The sequence below is a fragment of the Sporisorium graminicola genome, chromosome SGRAM_14, assembly GCF_005498985.1.
Source record: "Sporisorium graminicola strain CBS 10092 chromosome SGRAM_14, whole genome shotgun sequence".
NCBI lineage: Eukaryota > Fungi > Basidiomycota > Ustilaginomycetes > Ustilaginales > Ustilaginaceae > Sporisorium > Sporisorium graminicola.
The window spans coordinates 480,348-501,164 of record NC_043724.1 but is presented as its reverse complement, the minus strand read 5'-3'; the positions used below and the strand labels follow the sequence as shown (position 1 = coordinate 501,164).

At 58.1% G+C, this 20,817-nt stretch overlaps 7 protein-coding genes across 7 annotated transcripts; 3 read left to right on the top strand and 4 right to left on the bottom strand.

Moving 5' to 3' along the window:
- Positions 1 to 491: 491 nt before the first annotated feature.
- EX895_002421 (uncharacterized protein) lies at positions 492 to 3,500 on the bottom strand (the record flags this gene model as incomplete). Its single annotated transcript, XM_029883020.1, has 1 exon — positions 492 to 3,500. One exon carries the CDS (start codon positions 3,498 to 3,500, stop codon positions 492 to 494), a length of 3,009 nt encoding a protein of 1,002 aa, XP_029740775.1.
- A 2,410-nt stretch (positions 3,501 to 5,910) lies between these two features.
- EX895_002420 (uncharacterized protein) lies at positions 5,911 to 6,522 on the top strand (the record flags this gene model as incomplete). The annotated part of the gene is made up of 1 exon (XM_029883019.1): positions 5,911 to 6,522. One exon carries the CDS (start codon positions 5,911 to 5,913, stop codon positions 6,520 to 6,522), a length of 612 nt encoding a protein of 203 aa, XP_029740774.1.
- Positions 6,523 to 7,035: 513 nt separating this feature from the next.
- Positions 7,036 to 8,034, top strand: EX895_002419 (uncharacterized protein; the record flags this gene model as incomplete). Its single annotated transcript, XM_029883018.1, has 1 exon — positions 7,036 to 8,034. The coding sequence occupies one exon, from the start codon at positions 7,036 to 7,038 to the stop codon at positions 8,032 to 8,034; it is 999 nt and encodes a 332-aa protein (XP_029740773.1).
- Positions 8,035 to 8,225: 191 nt separating this feature from the next.
- On the bottom strand, positions 8,226 to 10,697 carry EX895_002418 (uncharacterized protein; the record flags this gene model as incomplete). The annotated part of the gene is made up of 2 exons (XM_029883017.1): positions 8,226 to 10,610; positions 10,692 to 10,697. 2 exons carry the CDS (start codon positions 10,695 to 10,697, stop codon positions 8,226 to 8,228), a joined length of 2,391 nt encoding a protein of 796 aa, XP_029740772.1.
- A 908-nt stretch (positions 10,698 to 11,605) lies between these two features.
- On the bottom strand, positions 11,606 to 15,070 carry EX895_002417 (uncharacterized protein; the record flags this gene model as incomplete). The annotated part of the gene is made up of 1 exon (XM_029883016.1): positions 11,606 to 15,070. One exon carries the CDS (start codon positions 15,068 to 15,070, stop codon positions 11,606 to 11,608), a length of 3,465 nt encoding a protein of 1,154 aa, XP_029740771.1.
- Positions 15,071 to 16,420: 1,350 nt separating this feature from the next.
- Positions 16,421 to 17,620, top strand: EX895_002416 (uncharacterized protein; the record flags this gene model as incomplete). The annotated part of the gene is made up of 1 exon (XM_029883015.1): positions 16,421 to 17,620. The coding sequence occupies one exon, from the start codon at positions 16,421 to 16,423 to the stop codon at positions 17,618 to 17,620; it is 1,200 nt and encodes a 399-aa protein (XP_029740770.1).
- Positions 17,621 to 17,775: 155 nt separating this feature from the next.
- EX895_002415 (uncharacterized protein) lies at positions 17,776 to 20,517 on the bottom strand (the record flags this gene model as incomplete). The annotated part of the gene is made up of 1 exon (XM_029883014.1): positions 17,776 to 20,517. The coding sequence occupies one exon, from the start codon at positions 20,515 to 20,517 to the stop codon at positions 17,776 to 17,778; it is 2,742 nt and encodes a 913-aa protein (XP_029740769.1).
- Between the last annotated feature and the right edge of the window lie 300 nt (positions 20,518 to 20,817).

Genomic DNA, 20,817 nt, shown 5'->3' with positions numbered 1-20,817 from the left:
TTGTGACCGACCCATCGCGACGTCACCTCTTCAGAAAAGAAAAAGAAATTCTCTTAGTTTTACTATAAAAAAAAAAGCTCGGCTCCTGTCAAGACGGGCGACACATTGTCTTCCCGATTGCCGGTTCATGGTCCTGGCTTGCTGCCCATTGTTCGCATAGGCGTGGACTGACAGACTGACTGACTGGGACTGACTGACTGACGTTTGGAGCTCTGTTCCTGACTGCAATGCCAATCTGTGGATCCCGGTGGCTGGTGGACTGGCCGGATCGGACTTTGTGAAACTCTCCCCCTACCCGCGTATCCGGTCTTCTGTTTCATCTCACAAAGCTGGGTCAGTGCTTTATCTCAGCGCCCATCTCATCTACAAGCAGGGTCCAGCAACAAAGAAGATGACTGAGGGGTATCATTAGACGGCGCAAGTGTGTGCGCGCATACATGGTTGCATCTCCAACGGCTCTCAACACTTTTGCTGCGCAGCCATGCCGCGTACTATTGCGACAGATCTGCATCGTTGAACAACGCATTGAGCGCCTTCAACCCTTTCGCCACACCGTACGAGGCGCTCGCCATGGTCGACTTGGTGCTCTTGTCAAACGTCTCGTGGCTTTGCATCTCGCTCAGCTTTTCGCAGTTGTCCGTCAACTCGTCCAAGATCTTCCCGCCCTCGGCCTTGCTCTTGGCAGGCAAGTTGCCCTTGGAGATGGCCACGATCGACGACACAATCGTCGTGATCTGCGTCAGATTCTCGCTTAGCTGTACACCCTGCGCACCTTCGCGGATTGCAGAGAGCAGCGCCTGGATCGAGTGCACGATCGCTTCCGTCTGCACCTCAATGTAGTTGCGCAGCTCCGACCAGTTCTCCTCGCCATTCTGGCTTCCGAACCCACTGCCACTCGCCGACGTTACCGTCTGCAAACTATCGTACGTCTCGGACCTCTGCACTTGGCTGTCGTTCGACAGCGGAGATGGCGACACGGCTCCACTGCGCGGTAGAGCTCCATTGGCCTCGCTCGTCGTCGTCGTTCTCGCGCCTGCCAGTGGCGATGGCGATGAGTCGCTCACGAAACGCCTAGCTCCGTACAAGTTGGGCATCTCGGGCACGTTGGACATGTTCGGCGTGCTCGCGTTGGCGCTGCCCACCGATGAGATCGACGTTGCCCGGCTGCGCCACTGGTTGTCTCCACCCGAATCCTTGCGGATCGTCTCGGCCTTGTACCCGATGGGCGAGTAGCGGCCCATCGTCGGGCTGTTCCGGATGCGAGGCGAAAAACGATCGTCGCCAGCCGCTGAGCTTGGATTGAGACTGGCAAAGCTGTACGAGTTGGCCGTGTTGGGCGACAGAGTAGCGCTCGCATCCCGATTCGCCGCCTGCGCGTTGATGTGCAGTGGCTTGAGACGCGCTGCCATCGTGTCTTCTCCAAACTTGGCTTGGAACTCGTCCGTCTCGGTCTTACTCGCCTTGCGCACCTTGAGCAGCTTGACCAGGTCCACAATCGTCGCCGACACGTGACTTGCAGCCGCGTCAAGCAAGCTCACCGGCGACAAACCGTGCGATGAGGCGTGGTTGCGGCATGCGGTCATCAGGTTGTTGAGCGTCGCGGAGCACTTGGATTTGAGCGCCATCAACTGCTCCTGGTCCTCGTTCGAGAGTTCAGCAAGATTGGCTGGGATTTGTTCGTACTTGGCCACATCGTCCGTCACGAGTGTCGTCGCAAGCACCACCGTCTTCATCGAGAGCAAAACATTGCCGGGCGTCTTAGACCGCGCGGCTGCCAGAAGCTCATCGATCGAGCTCTGGAAGGCGGTGAGGTTGACATCTGCGATAGCTCCTCTGTCCGACGCGGGGAAAAAGTCGTCTGCTTTGGGCGGCTGGACGTACAGCTGCGAGGTGGCTTTGAGGTTGCGCAGTTCCGTCTTGGCAGTCTCGTAGAGACGCTTGTAATTGGCCATCTGCGCGTTGAGATCCTTGATGACCACAACGTCGTTGTCTCTGTCGGCCTGCATCTCGTCGTTCCGCGCCGAAAGTTCACGCAGCTCCTCCAACAGATTGCTCACTTCTTGTTTGAGCTCGCTGACCACCTCGACCTGTTGCGCGTGCTCCTTTTGCAGCGCCTCAAAATCGGCGTGGCCGCCCACTTGTTCCTTTTCGAGCAATTCCTTCTTGACCGAGTCGAGCTCAGTGCGATGATGCTCACGGTCGCCCTGATGCTTTCGTTTTGCTTCGTCGAGCTCGGCTCGTAATTGCGTGAGCTGTCGGTCGAGCTCCTCGTTGCGACCAGCAAGCTCATCGGCCTTGCGCGCGCGAGGACCTGCATCTGAAATTTGGGATTCGAGCGAGCTGACCTGCTGCTGAAGCTTGGCGATGCGAAGCTCGTAGTCGGAGCGCATCTTTTCCATGGCGGTGGACGAGACATCCGACAGTTCAAAGGCGCTACCACGACCCAAGTTGGGGCTTGCAACGCTGCCTGTGTAGCCGTTGAAGAAGCCAGTGCCAATGCTGCTGGCCTGGCTGTACATGGTGCTGCGGTTATCCGCAATGCCGTTGACGCCGTTGGATCCGGTCGAGTCGCGGAGGGGAGATGAGACGCGCTCTGAAAAGCCATCATTGTCGTTGCTGCGGTTGCCGCCAAGTTTGGAACCGTTGGCCGAGTAGGGTACGGCAATGTCTTCTTCGACGAGCGTGCTCTTTGCGGGAACGATACGGTCGGAGGTGGATGGCTGTGGTTGGCCCATGGAATCCTTGCGTTGGAGTGCTGCTTCTGCCTCGCGACGCATCTGTTGCTCGCGCTCCTTTTCGCGTGCAATGGCCTCTTGGCGGAACTCTTGCTTGAGTTCTGGGAATCTTCGCTCGAGCTCGAAGAAGACATCCGAGGCGAGGTCCTTGAAACGATTCTTGGGCAAGGTTGCTAGCTTCTGTCGGGCCTGGTTGCGCTTGGGATGAAACTCGTCACGGACGGCGAGAAAAGGTTGGCTGTTGCCGTTCTTGGCGTTGTTTTGGCGCCTCATGAGCTCGTCGTAGACGTCGGTAGAGAGTTCGGTAAACTGCTGCTTGCTGAGGCGGGTTAGTTTCTCACGTGCGTTGGAGCGTGGTGCCGTCTGCTCGACTTTGGCGAGGTGGCTTCGCAGGAAGCCAAGCAGCTCGATATAGTGTGACCGACCGACGCGCTTGATCTCTTCGGTGTCGGGTCTCGCGCGGCGGAATCTGGAGCCGGATGGTTGAGAGGAAGTGGAGGAAGAAGCAAAGGAAGTATCTTGGTTGTGGCTGTAAGAGGCCGAGCTGGGACTGGCGAGTGGAGCATCCTGCAGCTGAATTGCTGGAGTATCCAGTGGCAACGAGAATGCGGGTTTTGGAGATGCAGAGTACGAGTCGTGAGGAGCGCCAGCACCAACGCCGCTGCCGTTGGGAGGATAGAACCCCATCGCAGGAGCGCCGTTGGAAGAGGGGTATCTGCTGGCGGCTGAAGCTTGTCTGCCGTTGAAGCTGGGAGGGCCCGACATTGGGTTAGAGTTGAAATGCTGATGTGGTAGTTGAGGCGGTGCTTGCATGGGCATCATGACGGACACGCCGAAGGGATGAGATGTGACCAGCCACGGAACAAGCTAGTGGGACCAACGTCGCTGTGCTGCTGATAGCTGTGCTGATGCCTCGAAGCGATGCAGCGTCTGTCCCGGATGTGCGTCGCAGCGGCTAGATAGCGTGAGTGCACTTGCTCGTGATAAGGGGTCGTGAGAGATGTACTCGACTGTGCTTGAAGCTGTGTACCGATCTGCCAGGATGGTCTCTCGTGGTTCCTTGTGATCACTCGGATGCTGGATGGAAGACGTTGGTGTGCGGATGCGGATGGACACGGTTCGTTGTGGTCGTCGAGAGAGAATAAATGGCAGGAGCGCCGCAACGATGACAATGCTGCTGTGGCCGGCACGCTGCGTGGTTTGTAAAGGAGACGTCGAAAAGAAGGTCCGAGTCGAGTCGAGTCGAAAATGAAATGATAGGATGGTGGGAGACGGTCAGGTTGAATAGAGACAAAGCCAAGCGGCAGCAAGGATGGCGAGCGCAACCTCACTCAGCGTGGCGGGATTGGCTCCTTAGACTCGTCACTGCACACTGCCGCCCACAAACAGGAGGCGAAACCTCGAAAAAAATAACTGAAACACACGCACACCAACGAATGCACCACGCTGCAACTAAGTGGGCTCCTGCTAGCGTGAATCTCCTGTATTTCCCATGGATCTTCTCGAAGCACATTGTCGCACTCTCTCCCTCTTTCTCTTTTGCGCATCGATCGATCAACGGGCAAAGCGAGGTCGAACGAACGATCGCTGTCCAGCAAAATCTGTGTTTGGTGTTGGTGTGAATCTCAACGACAAGCGAGTCACGGTAGCGCAAACGCGGCGATCCCTTTTACCCCCTTTCTCTTAAATGACTGGAAAAGTGCCGAGGTGTAGCTCGCTCCAAGAGAACGTGAGGCGAGGAGAGGTGAGACTCGGCGGCGTGCTGGCGGGTGACAGACATACTTGGAGAAATTAGGAGACTGTGTCGCGCCATCTGCGAGCTTTCTTTTCTGTGCAATTTCTTCGCCGGTGCGGCGCCAAGCAGCGTCTTTCTTGGTGTCCAATATTTGACCGTTGCCTGGTGACTGTGGACGCGACGCGAAGCCTTGTCGAGAAAAAATAGCAGACAAGCAGGAGCAAGAATGAGAGGACTATTTTGAAGCCGCTGCCGGCGCTGCTGCCAATCAATCGTTTCGTCGCGGCTGCTGCTTGCTGCACTCGGTCCTGGACCGAGGGGCATTCAATTTCTTTGCAAAAGCGCGTGGTCTTGGCGGAGCGGTGGTACGCTGCCCACTCGTTCAGCATCAACACCCCATCAGCCTTTTGACTCGGCTGTCGCATCTCCACTGCCCTATCAGCCAGAGACCGCCCAAAGGCAGTGCCAAGAATGAAATGCATCCAACGCCGACCTCGCACATCCAGGGTTTCGCCGAAGCCGCTTTCTCGCTCTCAGGGTCGATGGGGTAGGCGATGGCCTTCGCTACGGAGCCAGCTTGGTCCCTGTGCTGTCAACAAAAAACTACGCTTAGCCTACACCAAAGCACCGGGAGCACGGGTTAATGCAAGAATAGCCCCGACCGGCATAAAACGGCCAGAGCAGCTGATCGTCCCGGGCTAAGGAAGTTTTTCGACGTCAGCTGGATTGCCAACTGCTTCTGGAGAAGCTCGCTTGCTGCTGCCGACCGACGGCCACAGCATTTTCGAGCACTGTAAACACATGGTGCTGTCCCAAAAAAATGGAGGAGCCATCGCTTAGGTCGGCGGCGCTCATGAATTCGTTATTTTGCGTTTCGAGAGTGTTAAAGCGGCGGATCTAGATCGGGAGTAAGATTTAGCTAGCATCTCGATTAATGGTTTGCGCCTCCACATTGCGCTCGGTCCTTTTCCACTCGATTGTGACGTTGTGTATGACAAAAGCGTGCCTTCTGCACTTTCGGGCTCTCGCTCTGCCTTTCGCTCTGCTCTGCTCTGCTCTGCTTCTGAATCATCGTTTGCTGGCCGACCAGGCATCACGAGACTCGACTCGCCTCTGTGTCTTGCCCTCACCCTCTGGTTCTGTCGGGTGCCAGTGTTGGTTGCTATGAGATCACATCGCGTCCCGCCTGAGGCGTTCCTCCTCGAGTAGGCGAAACTCTGCAAACGCAACCGCAACGCAACCGCAACAGTTGAGGATGATGTGATCCTGCTAAGTTTAGATGTCACTTGACTGTCAAAAGCATTGGAAGGACGGCAGCCTCCGCTTCCACCAAGAACCGATGAGATACATATAGGCCGCTCTGTGTGCGTCAGAACCACTAACATCGCACCATAGACAATCTCCCTCCTCCGTCGTTTCATACCCTCTACCCATATCATCATGTCGACCAACTCCCAAGCTAACGACCCCACTGCCCAGGGCGCCCACCACAAGGGCTCCGAGCTGACACCACAGCAGAAGGTCGACACTTTGCTCGAGATCACCAAGCACATCGGCACGGGCATGCTCACCTCGCGCTCGCCCGATGGCAAGCTTGCCTCTCGCGCCATGGCACCCGCCACCACCGAGGGGCTCGTCTTCTCGTTCTACATGAACACCGACTCGGGCAAGACGGACGACGTCGAGACCGACCCGCAGGTGAACGTCGCCTACTTTGACCCCAAGACCACCGACTGGGTCTCGATCTCGGGCAAGGCTGTGCTCAACAAGGACTCGAGCAAGATCAAGAAGCACTGGTCCAGCGCCCTCTCGGCCTGGTTTGACGACAAGAAGGATGGCAAGCACACAGGCGACCACAATGACCCGCGAGTCGTGCTCCTGGATGTGCACCCTGAGGAGATCCGCGTTTTCAAGGCAGACGGCAAACTGAGCGCACTGGCTCAGACCGCAAAGGCTGCCGTGAGCGGCAAGGCAGCTAGCCCAGGCAAGCTGCTTGTCATCACCAGCCAGGAGATCCAGCTCGCTTCCAGCGTGTACAAGCCAGTGCACTGAGCCCACAAAATACACCTAGCACGCTTGTAGCTTCTGTTGTGACTCTCAACGCAATATGATATCCCTTTGTGTCTACTGATGCCGGAGGACATTTCCTCTTGTTCTTTGCCTGTGATGTTGCCGTTTGAGCAGAGAGACGACAAGTGCGGATCGAGAAACAAGTGACGAATTTGTCAAGCGATACTGCACTGTATGTGTCGGCAGCATTGGACAACGAGTCGCACGTCAAGGAACAATGTGTTGCCTGATTGCACGTAGTACAACTCAGCAAGAAGCGACCAGATCTGTAGCTGCAGCAAAGCTTCACCTCGTCGAGGAATCCCCAAGACCACGACCGCTCGAAGCCATCTCCTTGAACAGTGAGGTTTGAAGCACTCACTCCAACGCCGTGAAAATGTCAGCTGCCGGCAATCATATTTCCTGCCCACGTGTTTGTTTCTTCTCGTTTCACTTCTTCCATCCCTTCCTCCCACATCCATCATCCCCTTCCCTCGTTCACAATAACCTCGCACAATGGTCGCCGCAGCAACCCAGACCAATCCTGGCAGTTCCGCCGCCTCCGCCGCCAACAACCCGCTCTCGCACTTCCAGATCCCCAACCTGTTCGACGTCTCCGGCCTCACCTGCGTCGTCACTGGCGGCTCGTCCGGGCTGGGTCTGTATGCCGCACACGCGCTCGCCGCCAACGGAGCCCTGGTGTACATCCTCGGCCGCCGCCGTGCTGCGCTCGATGCCGTCGTATCGCAATTCCACAGTCTCCTGCCGGACCCCGCTGCGCGCTCGAACGGAGACCTCGTAGCGGTGCAGGCGGACATTACGTCTAAGGCGTCGCTCGCCGCCGCGCGGGAAGTCATCGCCTCGGACCTCGCCACGCGCTCCAAGAGCGGTATACAGCTGCTGGTGTGCAATGCGGGGATCGGTGGCCGTTTCCTGCGCGCGTATGGTCAGTCACCTTCATCTGAGACTCCGAAGGACAAGGACGCCGAGTTCACCCAGATGGTCGACGAGCTCTGGTCGTTCAGCGAGCCCGAGATCACCGCCATCCTCGACACCAACGTCACAGGCACCTACCTCACCGCACTCGCCTTTCTCCCGCTGCTCAAATCCGCCTCCTCCCCCTCGTACCCGAGCCAGACCATCCTCATCTCGTCCAACGCCGCATGGAGCAAGCTGCCCATCCTCAACCCGGTGTACAACCTGTCCAAGACCGCCGTCTCGCACCTGGGCCAGATGCTCTCCACCCTCTTCTGCGACCACGGCCTACGCACAAACATCATCGAACCAGGACTGTACCCGAGCGACCTCACCAGCACCGAGGGACGAGATCATCTGACCGGCCATGGCAAGCTCAGCCATACAAACGGTGCTGATATCCCCGTGGGCAGGTGTGGCAGGCCCGAGGAGCATGCGGCTGCGGTGGTGTATTTGGCCAGTCGCAGCAGTGTGTTTGCCAACGGCGCGACCATGAGGGTGGACGGCGGGGCCTTGCAGAAGCTTCCTGCTTCGGATTGAGCGCAGTTGGTTCAAGTGGTCTCATAGACTGTGAACACACTGGTCATAGTTAACACGATGGTGGGGTTGTCCACTGGAGGAGAAAGTTGATTCTCAATCTGGGTCTCAGGTGCTCTCGAACACGATGTTCCAAAGTCCCCGCTCGCCTGTAGTAGATGCCCGCGAATCAATCTGAAATCTTTCATCACTCTCTACGCAGCAACAACGGCAGCAGCAGCCGCGCCCTTCTTGCCGAACTTCCCTGACTCCTTCCCAGCCTGCTGCGGCTGCGTTGATCCCTTTTCCGCCCCTATCCCTCCTACTCCTCCACCAGCACCCTCCGCCGCCGCCTCCCGTTCCACCGCCTGCCGCCGCTCCAACGCCAGGCTCCACATCGACCGCCTCGGCATCTTGCCCGTCGGCGGCACTTTGTACCGCTGTTTCTCCTGTTCCTGGTCCGGCAGCGTGTTCGCCAACAACACTGGGTCGGGCTTCTCGACGGGCTCTTCCGCCTCCTGTTCCTCTTTCGCGGACTGCTCCTGAGCGTGTTTGAGGCGCTGTCGATGTTCGCGCATCTTGTCGCTGTAGAAACTTTGCATCAGTCCGATCTGCGCGCCGATCGCCGCGGCCACCAGTGGTACGGGTTCAGGGGGCGGCGGGTAGGGGAGCACATTCTCCTTCACCGCGCCTCCTCGCGCCGCTAGAGCATTACCGGCATTCCTCGCCCTGCCGTAGAACAGCCGCGTCGGGACCGTCAGCCCGCTCATGCCCAGTTCGCGATCCAAGCCCAGCTCGCGGAATCCAAAGTAGTCATCTCCCAGATCTTCCGCGAAGCCACCCGCCACCAACGCCTCGCCGTTATCGGCAAAGAGCGCTTCGTCCTCGATGACCCCGCGCTCGGTCGACTGGTTGAACTGTTCCCGGTAGCTGCTGCGCAGTTTACGCAGGAGGTCGGACATCTTGCTGCCGTACCGCTCGACGTCGTTGCGGATGTAGTTCTCGAGCGATCGCACGTCCGACCCGCCGCACTCCTGCAGAGTGTGCAGAATCATCTCTTCCGATGAAAGCGATGAGGCGTAGCGGTCCGAGTAGATGCGGAGCATGCGACCCATGTTGCCAATGAACTCGCCGAGTGCGTCCGTGATCACGTCGACCGCGCCACGATGTCCACCTTCGAATCCTTGGTGGGCGAGCATCATGCCCACGTTGTATTCGGCGTGCTCGCGTGCCGATTCCGCCGAAATGTGCGCCAGGGGGTTGCGCAACGTGGGAGCTGCTCCGACACCGTTTGGCTGTTGAGAGTGGTCCTCGGGATCAGAGGGATAGTCCGACTCCTCGTCAGAAGACATGGACGTCAAGTATGCCGGGATGGGCGCTTCGTTCTCGACAAAGTGCGCCAACGACAGAAACTTGTTGTGCGTCGCCTGCACCTTGTGCAGCGTGCGAATATTGCGTGCGATCTTGCCCTGTAGACCCTTCCGCCTCGTTGCCGGCACCAGATGGAACGCTTTCTTCCTCTTCTTGCCTCGGCTCTCCAATGTCGGCGACGACGAAGGAAGCAGCGCAGACGAAGGCAAGGCTGGCAAAGCGCTGGACATGAGCTGCTGCGAAGCAGTCACAGTGAACCATTCCGCGGATGCGTCGATGGCTGAGATGCTGGTGCTCGGTTCAGCAGTGTTGCTTGCTGGCGCGGGGGTCGATCCGGACTGGGACTGTGTTCGAGACTGCGGTTGAGACTGTAGAGAAAGTTGCGGTTCGGGCGTCTCCTTCTCCTTTCTCTTCTCTCCCAGAAGCGGTGCAAACATCGACCCAAGCACTGTGCTGAGCGGATCTTCTTCTTCCTCTGCATCATTCCTGATCCGATCCATCGCTTCGACGGGCGCCATCAGCATCGGCCTCGAACTCGGCCCCGCTACGGCTGCACTATTCGTCTCGAGCAAATGCAAGCCCGCGTCGATGCGGCTGAAATCCATCATACTCTGCGGTGTGCGGACAAACGCTTCCTGATCTTCAAACTTGGCTTGATCCCATCTCCTCCTGCTCCGTTTGGGCAGCGCGTCTTCCTTTCCGACTAGTACCGCCGTCGCCGTGGGAGTCTCAACACCGTCCTTTCCTGTCGTCGCAGTCACGGGAACATTGGTCCCCCACTGCACGAGCGCGTCCTTGACATCACTCTTGTCGCTGATAAACTCCAACAGATGGTCGGCCTTTCTGCGCATAAACTGCACGTTACGTCGGAGCGGGTGCGACGGATCCGAGTTGTACAGGAGACAGTTGTCCCAGATCAAGTTGAGATCGTGTGCGAACTGCTTCTTGTTCTTGTACTGTCCGGACTTGACCTTCTTCTGCATGGTGCCCAGATCCATAGGGTGTTTGATCACGTCATAGTAGTCGGGAGCATCGCGCTTGCTGACTTTGGACAGAAAGGCTGTCGAGTGCTCGGTGTAGTTTTTGAGCTCGGTGATGATACGGTCAATGGATTCGAGGAACTCTTCCCGCTCGTCTCGGCCTTTGCAGACTTCTGTGAGCAATTTGCGCAGCTCGGCATCGCCTAGCTTGACCGATGCGCGCTTGGCCTCGATCGCTTGTAATAGGTACTGTTTGCGAAACAATCGATCGAGAAAGTCAGTATGGGGATTGCAGCATCGAGGTCTAACAACAGTGGTTTGGAAACTCACCTTCATAGTACGGTCTATGTAGATGAGCTGTTGTATAGCTCTGTCGTGGGGAATAGGTCCATGTGAATGTGATGGATTTTGCCAAGAGGATCCGCGGTTAGAAGACGAATAATTGGCACCCAAAGATGGAACTGCGGAAGCAACTAACGGAGCATTCGTCCGTGTGTTCTACGCGCAGTCGATTAAAGTCGATGGAGGCTAGGCGAAGGTAACAAGATGGCAGCTGTGGATGCTTCGTACCCAAATCGGCAGCTGGCCTTGGCGATATGCGAGCAGCCGAAAGTGTGACAGCCGCTGCAAGATCGGGAGTGTATAGTTTCCACCAAGCCCCGTCAAGCACCTTATATGTTATGCGACCGCTTCTCTTGCACCCTGGGACGCGTCTGAAACCTCGTCCACGCTGACTTGGATGTCGTGCGGAGCGGGTATACCGTAGGCAGCAGGCAGAATCGGGTCTTGCAAGCTTGGGCTTGCTCCTTGTCGCGGGATTCCTCGTAACTACTGTCCAACGTCGACTTTCGCAGTCAATCCTCCCAATGGCGTCGATTGTGCGTGAGGTGAGGTCGAGTGAGGAGGACGACGATGGTGGTGATGGTGATGATGGTGGTGGTGGTGGTAGAGAGAAAGAAAGCCAGAAGCTGGGAAAAAAGACGCGGGGGTTGGCCATCAGCCCGAACCGATTCGGCGTCGGTCTTCCAAATTCCGACTTCCGCGATATTAGGCTAAAATCACGCGCCAAGCCACGGCAGCCAGACCTTCTCAGTGCGCAACAACTCATACAGCAGCACACTCTGGTGGTCGCTCTCGCTGTGGCAGCTGTTGGACTCTCGAAGACAATCTGATAAAAAACCCCGGTATCGACATATGTGATCAGGTGATGTCCGAATACAAATACAGCCCTCCCCACCGCTGGCTCACGACTCTTGCGACGAAGCACTCTGCCCATTCAACTGAGCCGCCTGCTGCGCCTGCTCCTGCTGTACTCTCCTCCTTGTCGTCTGCTTCTCCTCGAGCTCCTTCAACATCTTCTCTGGATCCTCAACCACAAACCCGTTCCCGAATGTATGCCTAAACATGGTCCCCGGATCCACCCTCTGCTTGATCTCCAATAGCCGCTTGAAGTTGGTCAGTCCATAAGCCCCGATGACGCGGTCCATGCGTTCCGATCTGCCCAAGAAGCACGGATAAGGCCCGCCGATGCTCACTTTGTCCACGACCTCGTTGAGCCAGCGCTCGACGCTCTCGATGCACGTTCGGTCTTCCGACTGCCCGCTCCACTGCTGCAACGACCCCACGGTAAACTTGGCCGCACGCGCCTCGGGGCAGATGCACGTCTCGTCCTCCGGACTGTCTTCCACCGCACCACCCATCAGCTCGAACAGCCACACGGCGCGGCTGCCAAGACCTTGAAAGTTGCGCACGCTCTTGGCAATCACGTCGTCCGTCAACGTCGAGATGAGATCGCCGCGCACCATCCATCTACGCCCTGTGCCTCCTTTCAAGACTTTGGCCACTCCGTCCTGCTGCGAGAGGAAACTGCGCTCTTCGACATCCTTGAGCAACAGCCGCTCGCCCGTCCAGCTGCTGATGGCCTGAACCAGCGCTTCGCCGTCGGACTTGGCGCCCAGATAACACACCTGGATCACGATCACGTGCGACGTCTTGCTGGGCCCGGCGGTGAGGATGAGGTTGGTGTAAAAGTTGCGTGGAAGCCCCGCTTTGAGACAGTCGCGCCAATGGCGGATAAGCGAGCTGGCCGTCGCAGGGTTGAGTGGGTAGATCAGGTTGCCCGAGTACACGGACGGCACGGGATACGCTTTGGCAGTGAGTCTCGTCACAATGCCAAAGCACGGCGCTGCTCCTCTGACCGCCCACCACAGATCCTGCTCCTGTTGCGACTTGGACTTGGACTCTTCGTTGAGTGTCACAATCGTGCCGTCGGCCAGCACCATCTCCACCTCGACAATATTGTCGAGCGAGAGGCCATATGCTCGTGTAAGATAGCCGAATCCGCCTGTGGTCATCGCTGTAGAGCCAACAGGATAAGCCGATACGGGCACGTGGTAAGGCACGCCATTGACAACCAGCGGCGGGAATACATCCGATCCATCGAACCGCCGCTCCTTGCCTTTATTCGCTTCCTCCGTCGTAGCATAGAATTGGCCCTCGCGTCCCGCTCGGTCGGTGAAAGCATCCAAGCCGCGAATACCCACGCCTGGACCAAAAGACGCCAGCGCATAACGATTCTCGTACAAGCCGGGTGGCAAGATGGCTGCAGCCGTGCTGTGGTTGCTCTCGGGCCGCGAGTCAAAGTTGTACGGGACGTCGGGATCGGGTACCTGAGGAGCAGGAGATGGCGAGCCGTATTTGTGCAAGGGCGAAGGAATGAAGCGCGGCAGAGTCGAGCTTGGGTCGTTGCCCCCGTCCTGGTTGACTGCCCACGTGCCAGCTGGCCACGCATCCTGCAGATCGCTGAGCGTCGAGGCACCAAAATAGCCTGATCTGCCGGCGCGACTGGTATCAAGCTCGTTCGAAGAGCCTTCTGCCGACGATGAGTGTCCACTGCTCAAGCCGGATCGTGCAGAAGCAGCTTCAGGGTTGGCTGCAAATGCTTCGGCGTCCCACGGCAGCGAGCCGGGAACGGCAGAGACACTTGAGATACCAGCATCTGCACCATCGCTGCGCCATACAAGTCCGCCTTCGGGAAGCTTGATCTTTTCTCCAGATGTGCCGGAAGGCGGGTGATGATGCCGACGCCATCGCAGGTGCTCTGCACTCGCATTTGCATCCCAATCATCGGGCGTATGACTGTCGGCCAGATCGCGACCAGGACGCGAGGAATCTGAACCTGATCCGGAGTGAGAGCCGGAGCGCGAGACGTTGCTTCTCTGCGAGGAAGGATTGGCACGTCTAGGCAGCAAGAAGTTGGACGGACGCTTGAAAGGCACATTCTCATCGCCTACATCATCCGTGGTGATGCCTCCGATCGCATCGCCGTCGGTCGCCTTGGCATCTGCGAGCTCGCCGCCGGCACTGGAGGATTTGCCCGAAGACTCTTTCAGAGCAGAGGTGAAACTTGAAGCGAGCTGAGAGGAACTGCCGCCGCCATTGGAGCCGGAATTGCTTCCACCGCCGGGAGAGTCGGAACCGTTGCCGGACAGATCGAGCTGGCGGTCAACCCAGGCCTTGGCAGGGTTGAACGTGGTGCCCTTGGTGGACGAGGAAGCAGAGCCAGAGGTAGGATACATGGGCGCAACGTCACGAGGCTCAGAAGCATTGAGGAAGTCACTTCTGGAAGCGGCGACGCTGCGAGTGGAGTCATGAAGATCGCCACTCAAAGATTGATGTCGATCTGCTCTGCTGTTCTCGTTGGCAGCTCTTCGACCTTGCTGGCCGCGATGGGTAGAACTTGCATACGAGCTTTCGCTGTCGGCATCTGCTCCACTCTCGTGACTTCGACCGTGCCGCATGTATTGCGATTTGCTGTCGACTTCGCCTCGAGCCTGGACCGAGTCGATCCTGCGCCTTGATGCTGAAGCAGTAAGACCGTCGGCTGAGGCAAGAGCTCGAACCGCAAAAGCCTGATCCGATCCGCGGGCCTTGCGCTTGAGTGCATTCTTGACAGCATCCTGCGGATCAATGTCTTCAGAGGATTCACTCTTGGACATGTGGTTCTTGATGACCTGGTCCTGGATAGGCGTGTCTGCAGGATCGCAGTTCGGCTGTCTGATGAGCTGATCTGATGCACTGACGGACTCGATTTGGAATGTGGTCGAGTCTGGACTGGCTCGGGCCGTAGTCGGAGCGATGGCAGCAGATGCTGAAGGAGGCAGCGGCGGGTTGGGGATGGGCTGAGAAGTCGAAGAGACTGAACCATCGGAAGCAGTGGCGCACAATCCGGTAGGATTGTACGAGGTAGCCGGACCGACAGCAGGCACGGTCACGGGAGAAGAGTCGGGGCCATGCAGAGCAGCAGAAGAGGCGTTGCTAGAAGGCGAATGCTTGGGTACAAGGAGCTTGACGTGGTCCATCAACGAGGTGTCTATCACGACCTCGCCTTGAATGGCCCACCCAGCCGTGGCAAACCCACCCGACTTGATGGAAGGTGACAGGTTGTGTGCGGCGCAGAATTTGACGACGGTGGAGACGTCAAGCACATCGACAGGCAATGCGACCATCCAGCCGCCGAGGGGAGCAGCATCGTTGAAGATGGTGATGCTCTTGGCAAAAGCGGTTTCGCCTCGGACGGCAAGCTGGCCGCGAAAGTTGGGTGCAAGCTGGGAACGAAGGGACTCAAAGCGGGCGTACTTTTGCCCGACCTCTTCCTTGGACAAAGGAGTGGGCTCGGGGATGTCGTACGGTGGAATTTGAGTGGTCATGATGGTGAAAGTAGAGAGTCGTGATGGCTGGCCCGATAATTGGAGAGGATGGGAGCGATCAAGTCCTGCGTGTGCAGAATGGTGCAGCAGGACGAGCGTCGAAGACGGCTGGAGGGCCTGTGGGCCGTGATGTGGTCAGGATCGAGCCTGAGAAGGCTGTTGTTGCGGGTGGAGGATGTGCAGGAGCCGGCGTGACGACAGGCAGTGTGGGTGACGGGGGAGGGTGAATCGATGCCCAAATCACTCTGCTGAGCAACAAGAGTCGGAAGCGCCGTTGCAAGGCGATGCTGTTCGACGGAGAGATGCCGAAAAAGAGGGCTGGCTGCTCCTCGCTAAGCACAAGATGAGGTGGGAAGCGTCGTCGCCGGAAGAAGTAGTAGAGGCGTAGAGGAACGGCGAAGTGCTGAGATGATAATGCTGCTATTACTACGAGCACTGACGGCTGTATGCGTGGTCGCAAGATGAAGAAGGGACGCTCGACAGCAGCAAGGTGGAAGGTTGAGAGGCAGCAAAAGAGAAAGAAGCATCTCAAAAAGCAGCCCTCGCTTGTCTATTCGTTTGCGTCTAAACTCACACTCACACTTGCCTTTACAGTCACACACTCACGGGGGAACGCTTCTCATTAGGCTGTCCTTGGTTTGGATTGACTGATCTAAGTTGGCACGATTGGATACCCGCTCGTACCCACGCTGAAATAGAGCTGTTGCAGCTCGGGACTTGGTCGTGAAGCACCAGTCAGACAGCCAGTGAATCAGTGGGTGAGAAGCACTGACTGCCTTCCCTTGGCGAACATACTGCAAGCCGCTACAAGCCGCAAACCGGGAGAGACACTTGCGAAGACACTCGACGATCGGCCCGTTGCGTTGCTTCTCCTTTTTCCCTCCTTTTTCAGGCGAATGCTCAGTGTCGTAATCGCACAGTCATGGCCACCTCACACGCCAAAACGGGGTTCAACGTACGGCCTAACACCTTTGAGCAGGGAGTCAATCTAACATTTTGAAGATGGCACAAATTTGGACAGAGTCGTCTGGCTCGGTCGAACGAGAGAAAGACGTGGAAGTGTGCATGTCTTGGCCAGTGAGCCAGTCAGTTCAGTCAGTGCGCCAGCGAAGTTGAATCTTCTCGCCAGTCCAACCTCACGACGCACCGACCTCCTCGTCCTCGTCCCAATTCCATCATCTAGCGCATCCTTGCCTCTGTACAGCAAGCAAGCAAGCCACAAGCTGGCTCTTGTCTATCATTTGCTTTGCTTAGAAGCTCGTCTTGGTCACTGGCTGGCCCACCCCACCCCCACATTCACACATACATCGCGGCTACGACGACGAGCAGCAACAACACCGCACATCCATCATGATGGCGTCGGCGGCGGTCACATCACGGAAAGTATCATCACTTTCACCATCGCCACCACCACCAGCATCGGCAGCATCATCACGCAACAGTCGCAATGCTACGTTCCCCCTCGGCAGCGTCACTCGCCTACTGACCATCTGCCTCTCGCTGCTGCTGCTCGCGTCGCCGGCTGCTGCCTCGTCCAAAAACATCCAGATGCGCGAAATGGACTCGGACGCCATCGTGCCCCTCCGCTCGCACAGCATTTACGCGCCCTACGTCGACTCGAATCTGCAGAACAAGTTCTGGGACTTCGGCGCCGACGCCATCGTCGACACGAACCGCCACATCCGCTTGACGCAAGACCGGCCCTCGCAGACGGGTTGGTTGTGGTCGCGCCTGCCCCTGACCGCAGACAACTTTGAGATCGTGTTCGAGTTCAAGATCGAAGGCCACGCCTCGCACGTCGCCGGCGATGGCATGGCGCTGTGGCTCACCCAGGACCGCGCCAAACCAGGCCCCGTGTTCGGCTCGATCAACTACTTTACCGGCCTCGGTCTGTTCTTCGACACTTACCCAAACAGCCGCCATCCGTATTCGTTCCCACGCATCTCGCTCATGAATGGCAACGGTGTCGAGGCGTACGAGAACGACAAGGACGGCGCGCGCCAGGAAGTCGCGGGCTGCTCGATCGACTACCGCAACGCCAAGATCGCCACCAAGGGCAAACTCATCCATGTAAAGGATGTCTACACCGAGCTGCAGATCCACCATACCGAGTGGGACCACTGGGAGTCGTGCTTCAAGCTGGATAACGTCACTCTGCCGCTCAACCCGTACCTCGGCTTCTCGGCACTCACTGGTGACGTCTCGGACAACCACGACATTGTGTCTGTCACCACGTCCAACATCGTCTACCGCAACAAGACGCCGCAGCAGATGCATGAGATGAAGAAAAAGCTCTTCCCCGAAAAGTACGGCGTGAAAAACAGCAAGAAGAAGGGCTGGTCGTTTGGCGGAAATACCAAGGGGTACTCGAGCGATGTCTCCGAGCCGTCGACGAGGGGCAGCGGCAGGGGTGGGTTTGCCGGGTTTGTGCTCGGCCTGTTCGGCGTGCTTTTCTGGTTGATCAAGTGGGCGCTGATCTTGGCCGCGGTGGGTGCCTTGGTCATGCTGGGTCTGCAGTACCAAAAGCGTCAGAATATGAAGCGGTTTTGAACAGCGTTGAGCTCATCGCATCCTCACAAAGCATCATCATCACTTGTTTGTCATTCATCGACATTTGTACACAATTCGTCGTGTCGTCTGCAGTGCGCGCTAAAGCAAGTGAAACCCGAATGCCATGCTCCAGTAACTTGAGCTCAGCAGTGACCCTACAGCCGGAGCTGCTGCACAAGCAGCCTGTCGAGTGTGTCGAGATCGACGGCGAGCGGCTTCGTCGTCAGCCGGACGCGCTGTGCCCTACCGTCGTGCAGGGCGGGCTCGGCGAACTGGACGCTGAGCAGGCTCGGCTGGGCAAACGTCAGCGTGCACACCAGTTTGCGCGACCCGTTCTGTTGGAGGAACACTCGTGCATGGCCCTGCGCAGCCGCGGCCCCGCTTTCGCCGCCAGAAGCAGAAACAGGGGGGCACGGCGTGGCGTCGACCACGCTGCTCAGCACCGCGGCGAGGCTGTTGAGCTTTGCCAGGGCGGTGCTAGCTGTAGCAGCAGTGGAGGTGGTGGTGTTGGTGAGCGGTACAAGCTGGACCGTGATGGTGAGGTTCTGGTCTCGTGCGCGTTGCTGCAGAGCGGCGAGCCGCGCGCCGAGCCGGTAGACGAACGACCAGTAGTGCAAGCCCACAAGGATAGGTCCGACGCTGTCGAGTTTGCTCAGCGCCGCACTGCTCGCTTTCCCGCCTGCTGCGATCCCGCCTTTTGCAGCCCCGCTACCAGACCCAGACGAAGCGTCGGCCTTGCTGGACGCCGTTGCGGCAGCGGTGGACTTTTTCGGCACCGCCAGAGCGACCGCCTTGATCGCCGCTGCGCGCGCGCCCGCATCGCTGCGCCTCGCTGTCTCGGTCGCGGCTACAAACGCTTGGTACTTGCGCAGCGGTCCCATGCGGAGGAACGCAAGCAACAGCGCGGCGTGTGGCGCGTATCTCGCTTCCTGCTTGTCGGCCTGCACGCCGTCTTCGTCGGTAGCGGATGCCGATGCTGAAGATGTGGGGACGAGCTCGACCACAAGATCGAGCCGTTTCGTGAGGACGATGCGTACCGAAGTGGCGGTCAACCGAACTCCGAAACTCGGAGGGAGTTTTCTGGCTTGCGCGACGACGTCTCCGAAAACGAGTTCGTCCGTAGCTTCGCGCGAAGCCTGTTGCAGCTCTTGATCCAATACTGCACCTGCTACCACTGCTCCCCCGCCACCACCACTACCGGCACTGTCTTTCTGTTCAGCCGCGGTCGACGATGAAGACGAAGAAGGGTCACTCGACCATTCAAGCCTCTCTCTCTCTTTCTGCTGCGGTTCAGAACCGCCGGTGGGTGGCCAGAGTACGAATCGTACGCGTAGTCGACGATGCATGCGGTCCGGAAAGACGAGTTTCTGCTTGAGCTCTTCCGCCGTCCCTGGCGCCGAAGAGGACGGTGAATCGGCCCAGTAGGCCAAAGTACGACGTCGCAGTTCGATCGGCGCTTCAGGCAGACCGAATCCGATCCAGGCATCTCGGGCACCTTCGTCCTTGACTTTGCCGTCCGAGGTGATGATGGGTGTGCCGAAGCCTTGCAACCCTGCAGCACCGGCTGCTGTCTTCTTCGGCCCTTCACGTTTCTTGCCACTTTCAGTCTTGCTTGCTTTGCCTGTATCGCCTTCTTCGTCAGGATCATCTCGATGCGCCTTGTCAGCATCGCCTTCCTCCAGCTGCTCCTCCTCCTCCTCGACCGCAGACACCCCGAACCGCTCAACATCCAATAACGGTCTCCCCGGCGTCAACCCCCACCCGCGTCCATGCAACCCAATCAGCGGACGCCATCTCTCCCTATTCGGAGCCTGGCTGGCGCGTAACTCGCCCGCCGCACTGCTCAACAGCTCGGCAGCGTTCGCAATCGCCTTGCGCTTCGTCTCGAGCACCACCTTGAACTCGCGCAGCTTGGCCTCGCGGAACCCGGGCGCCGCCTCGATCTCACGCCTCGCCTGCTTGAGGCCATACGCCGCGCTGCTCGGGTCCGCTGCATACTCGTCGTCGTCGTCGTCTTCGAGGTCGTCGGCATCCGGATTGTCGTCCCGGTGGGAGAGATTGCGTCGGACGGCGGTGCTCGAGTTGAGCGAGGTCCGCGAGAGGGAGATGGCGAGTGGGTCGAGGACGAACTCTTCTTCGCGGGCTGTGTTGAGGTGGGTGAAGATGCCTAGGGGGGCTTTGGCGGGTGGGGGGGCGGTGGTGGTGGAGCCGGAGCGCGCGGATTGGCCGCCGACGCTGGGGGCGGGCGATCCCTTTCTGCCCGCCGCCGCAGTCGTGTTGGTAGGGCCGCTGCTGGTTGCGGAGCGATGCTGCTTGATCAACATGCCCAGAAGCTGGTGTGCATGGATCGAGTTGAAGTGCGCTACATCCAGGTTGCCCAGTACTGTGTTGCGCATCTCGACGAACTCGCTCTCTGCTATTGTTCCGCCCACCTTCTCCCCCGTCCTCCTCAGCAACCCTGCCGCCGTCGCATCTTCGTCGCTATCACCCTTTTTCTTTCCTTTGCCCTCTTCTGCTTCCTTCCCTTCGTCGTCTTCGTCATCGTCACTACTGCTGCTCACGGCGGACTCCTGTTCACGATCCCTCTTGTTTCGGATCAACTGCGAACTGCGAAATCGTGAGAAATCACCTCGCTCCGCCCACAGCCTTCGAACATCTTCGCCGAGCTGCACGGATGCAGGCTTGCGAGTGACAAAGACATTGGTGCCATCGGCTGTGACGTCTTGGAGCTTGCGTTCGCGTTCGAACGCATCGAGGATGCTGTGTGATGCACCGGCAGTATTGGAAGGGTACGAATCAGGGTCGGTATAGATGTGCACCGGCTCTACGGAGAGCTCTACCTCCTTAGTTGGCGGTGCGGGCAAGGTAGAGGGCCCTGCATCGGATGTGCGAGACATGGTGAGCCAACAACGTCAAGTGACAGGCGCAATGCCGATCAGAAGTAACAAATGTGATGTAGTTCGTTGAAGGTTATGAAAGTCGCATTGTCGTGAGGTCCAGCTGTGTATGTGATTGAGGACTTTGGTTGGATAGCGGCTGTCAAAGGTCTGTTTATATAAGTCAACTTGGCCGTGATGGCTGCGAGACAGCTGCTCGAGAGACGAAAGGTGGTAATGGTGGTGAGGAGAAGAACAGCCAAAGCGTCACGGTGTTCGGTGTTTCTTCTCAACCGTCCGTGCGAAAATGTCCTCATAAAA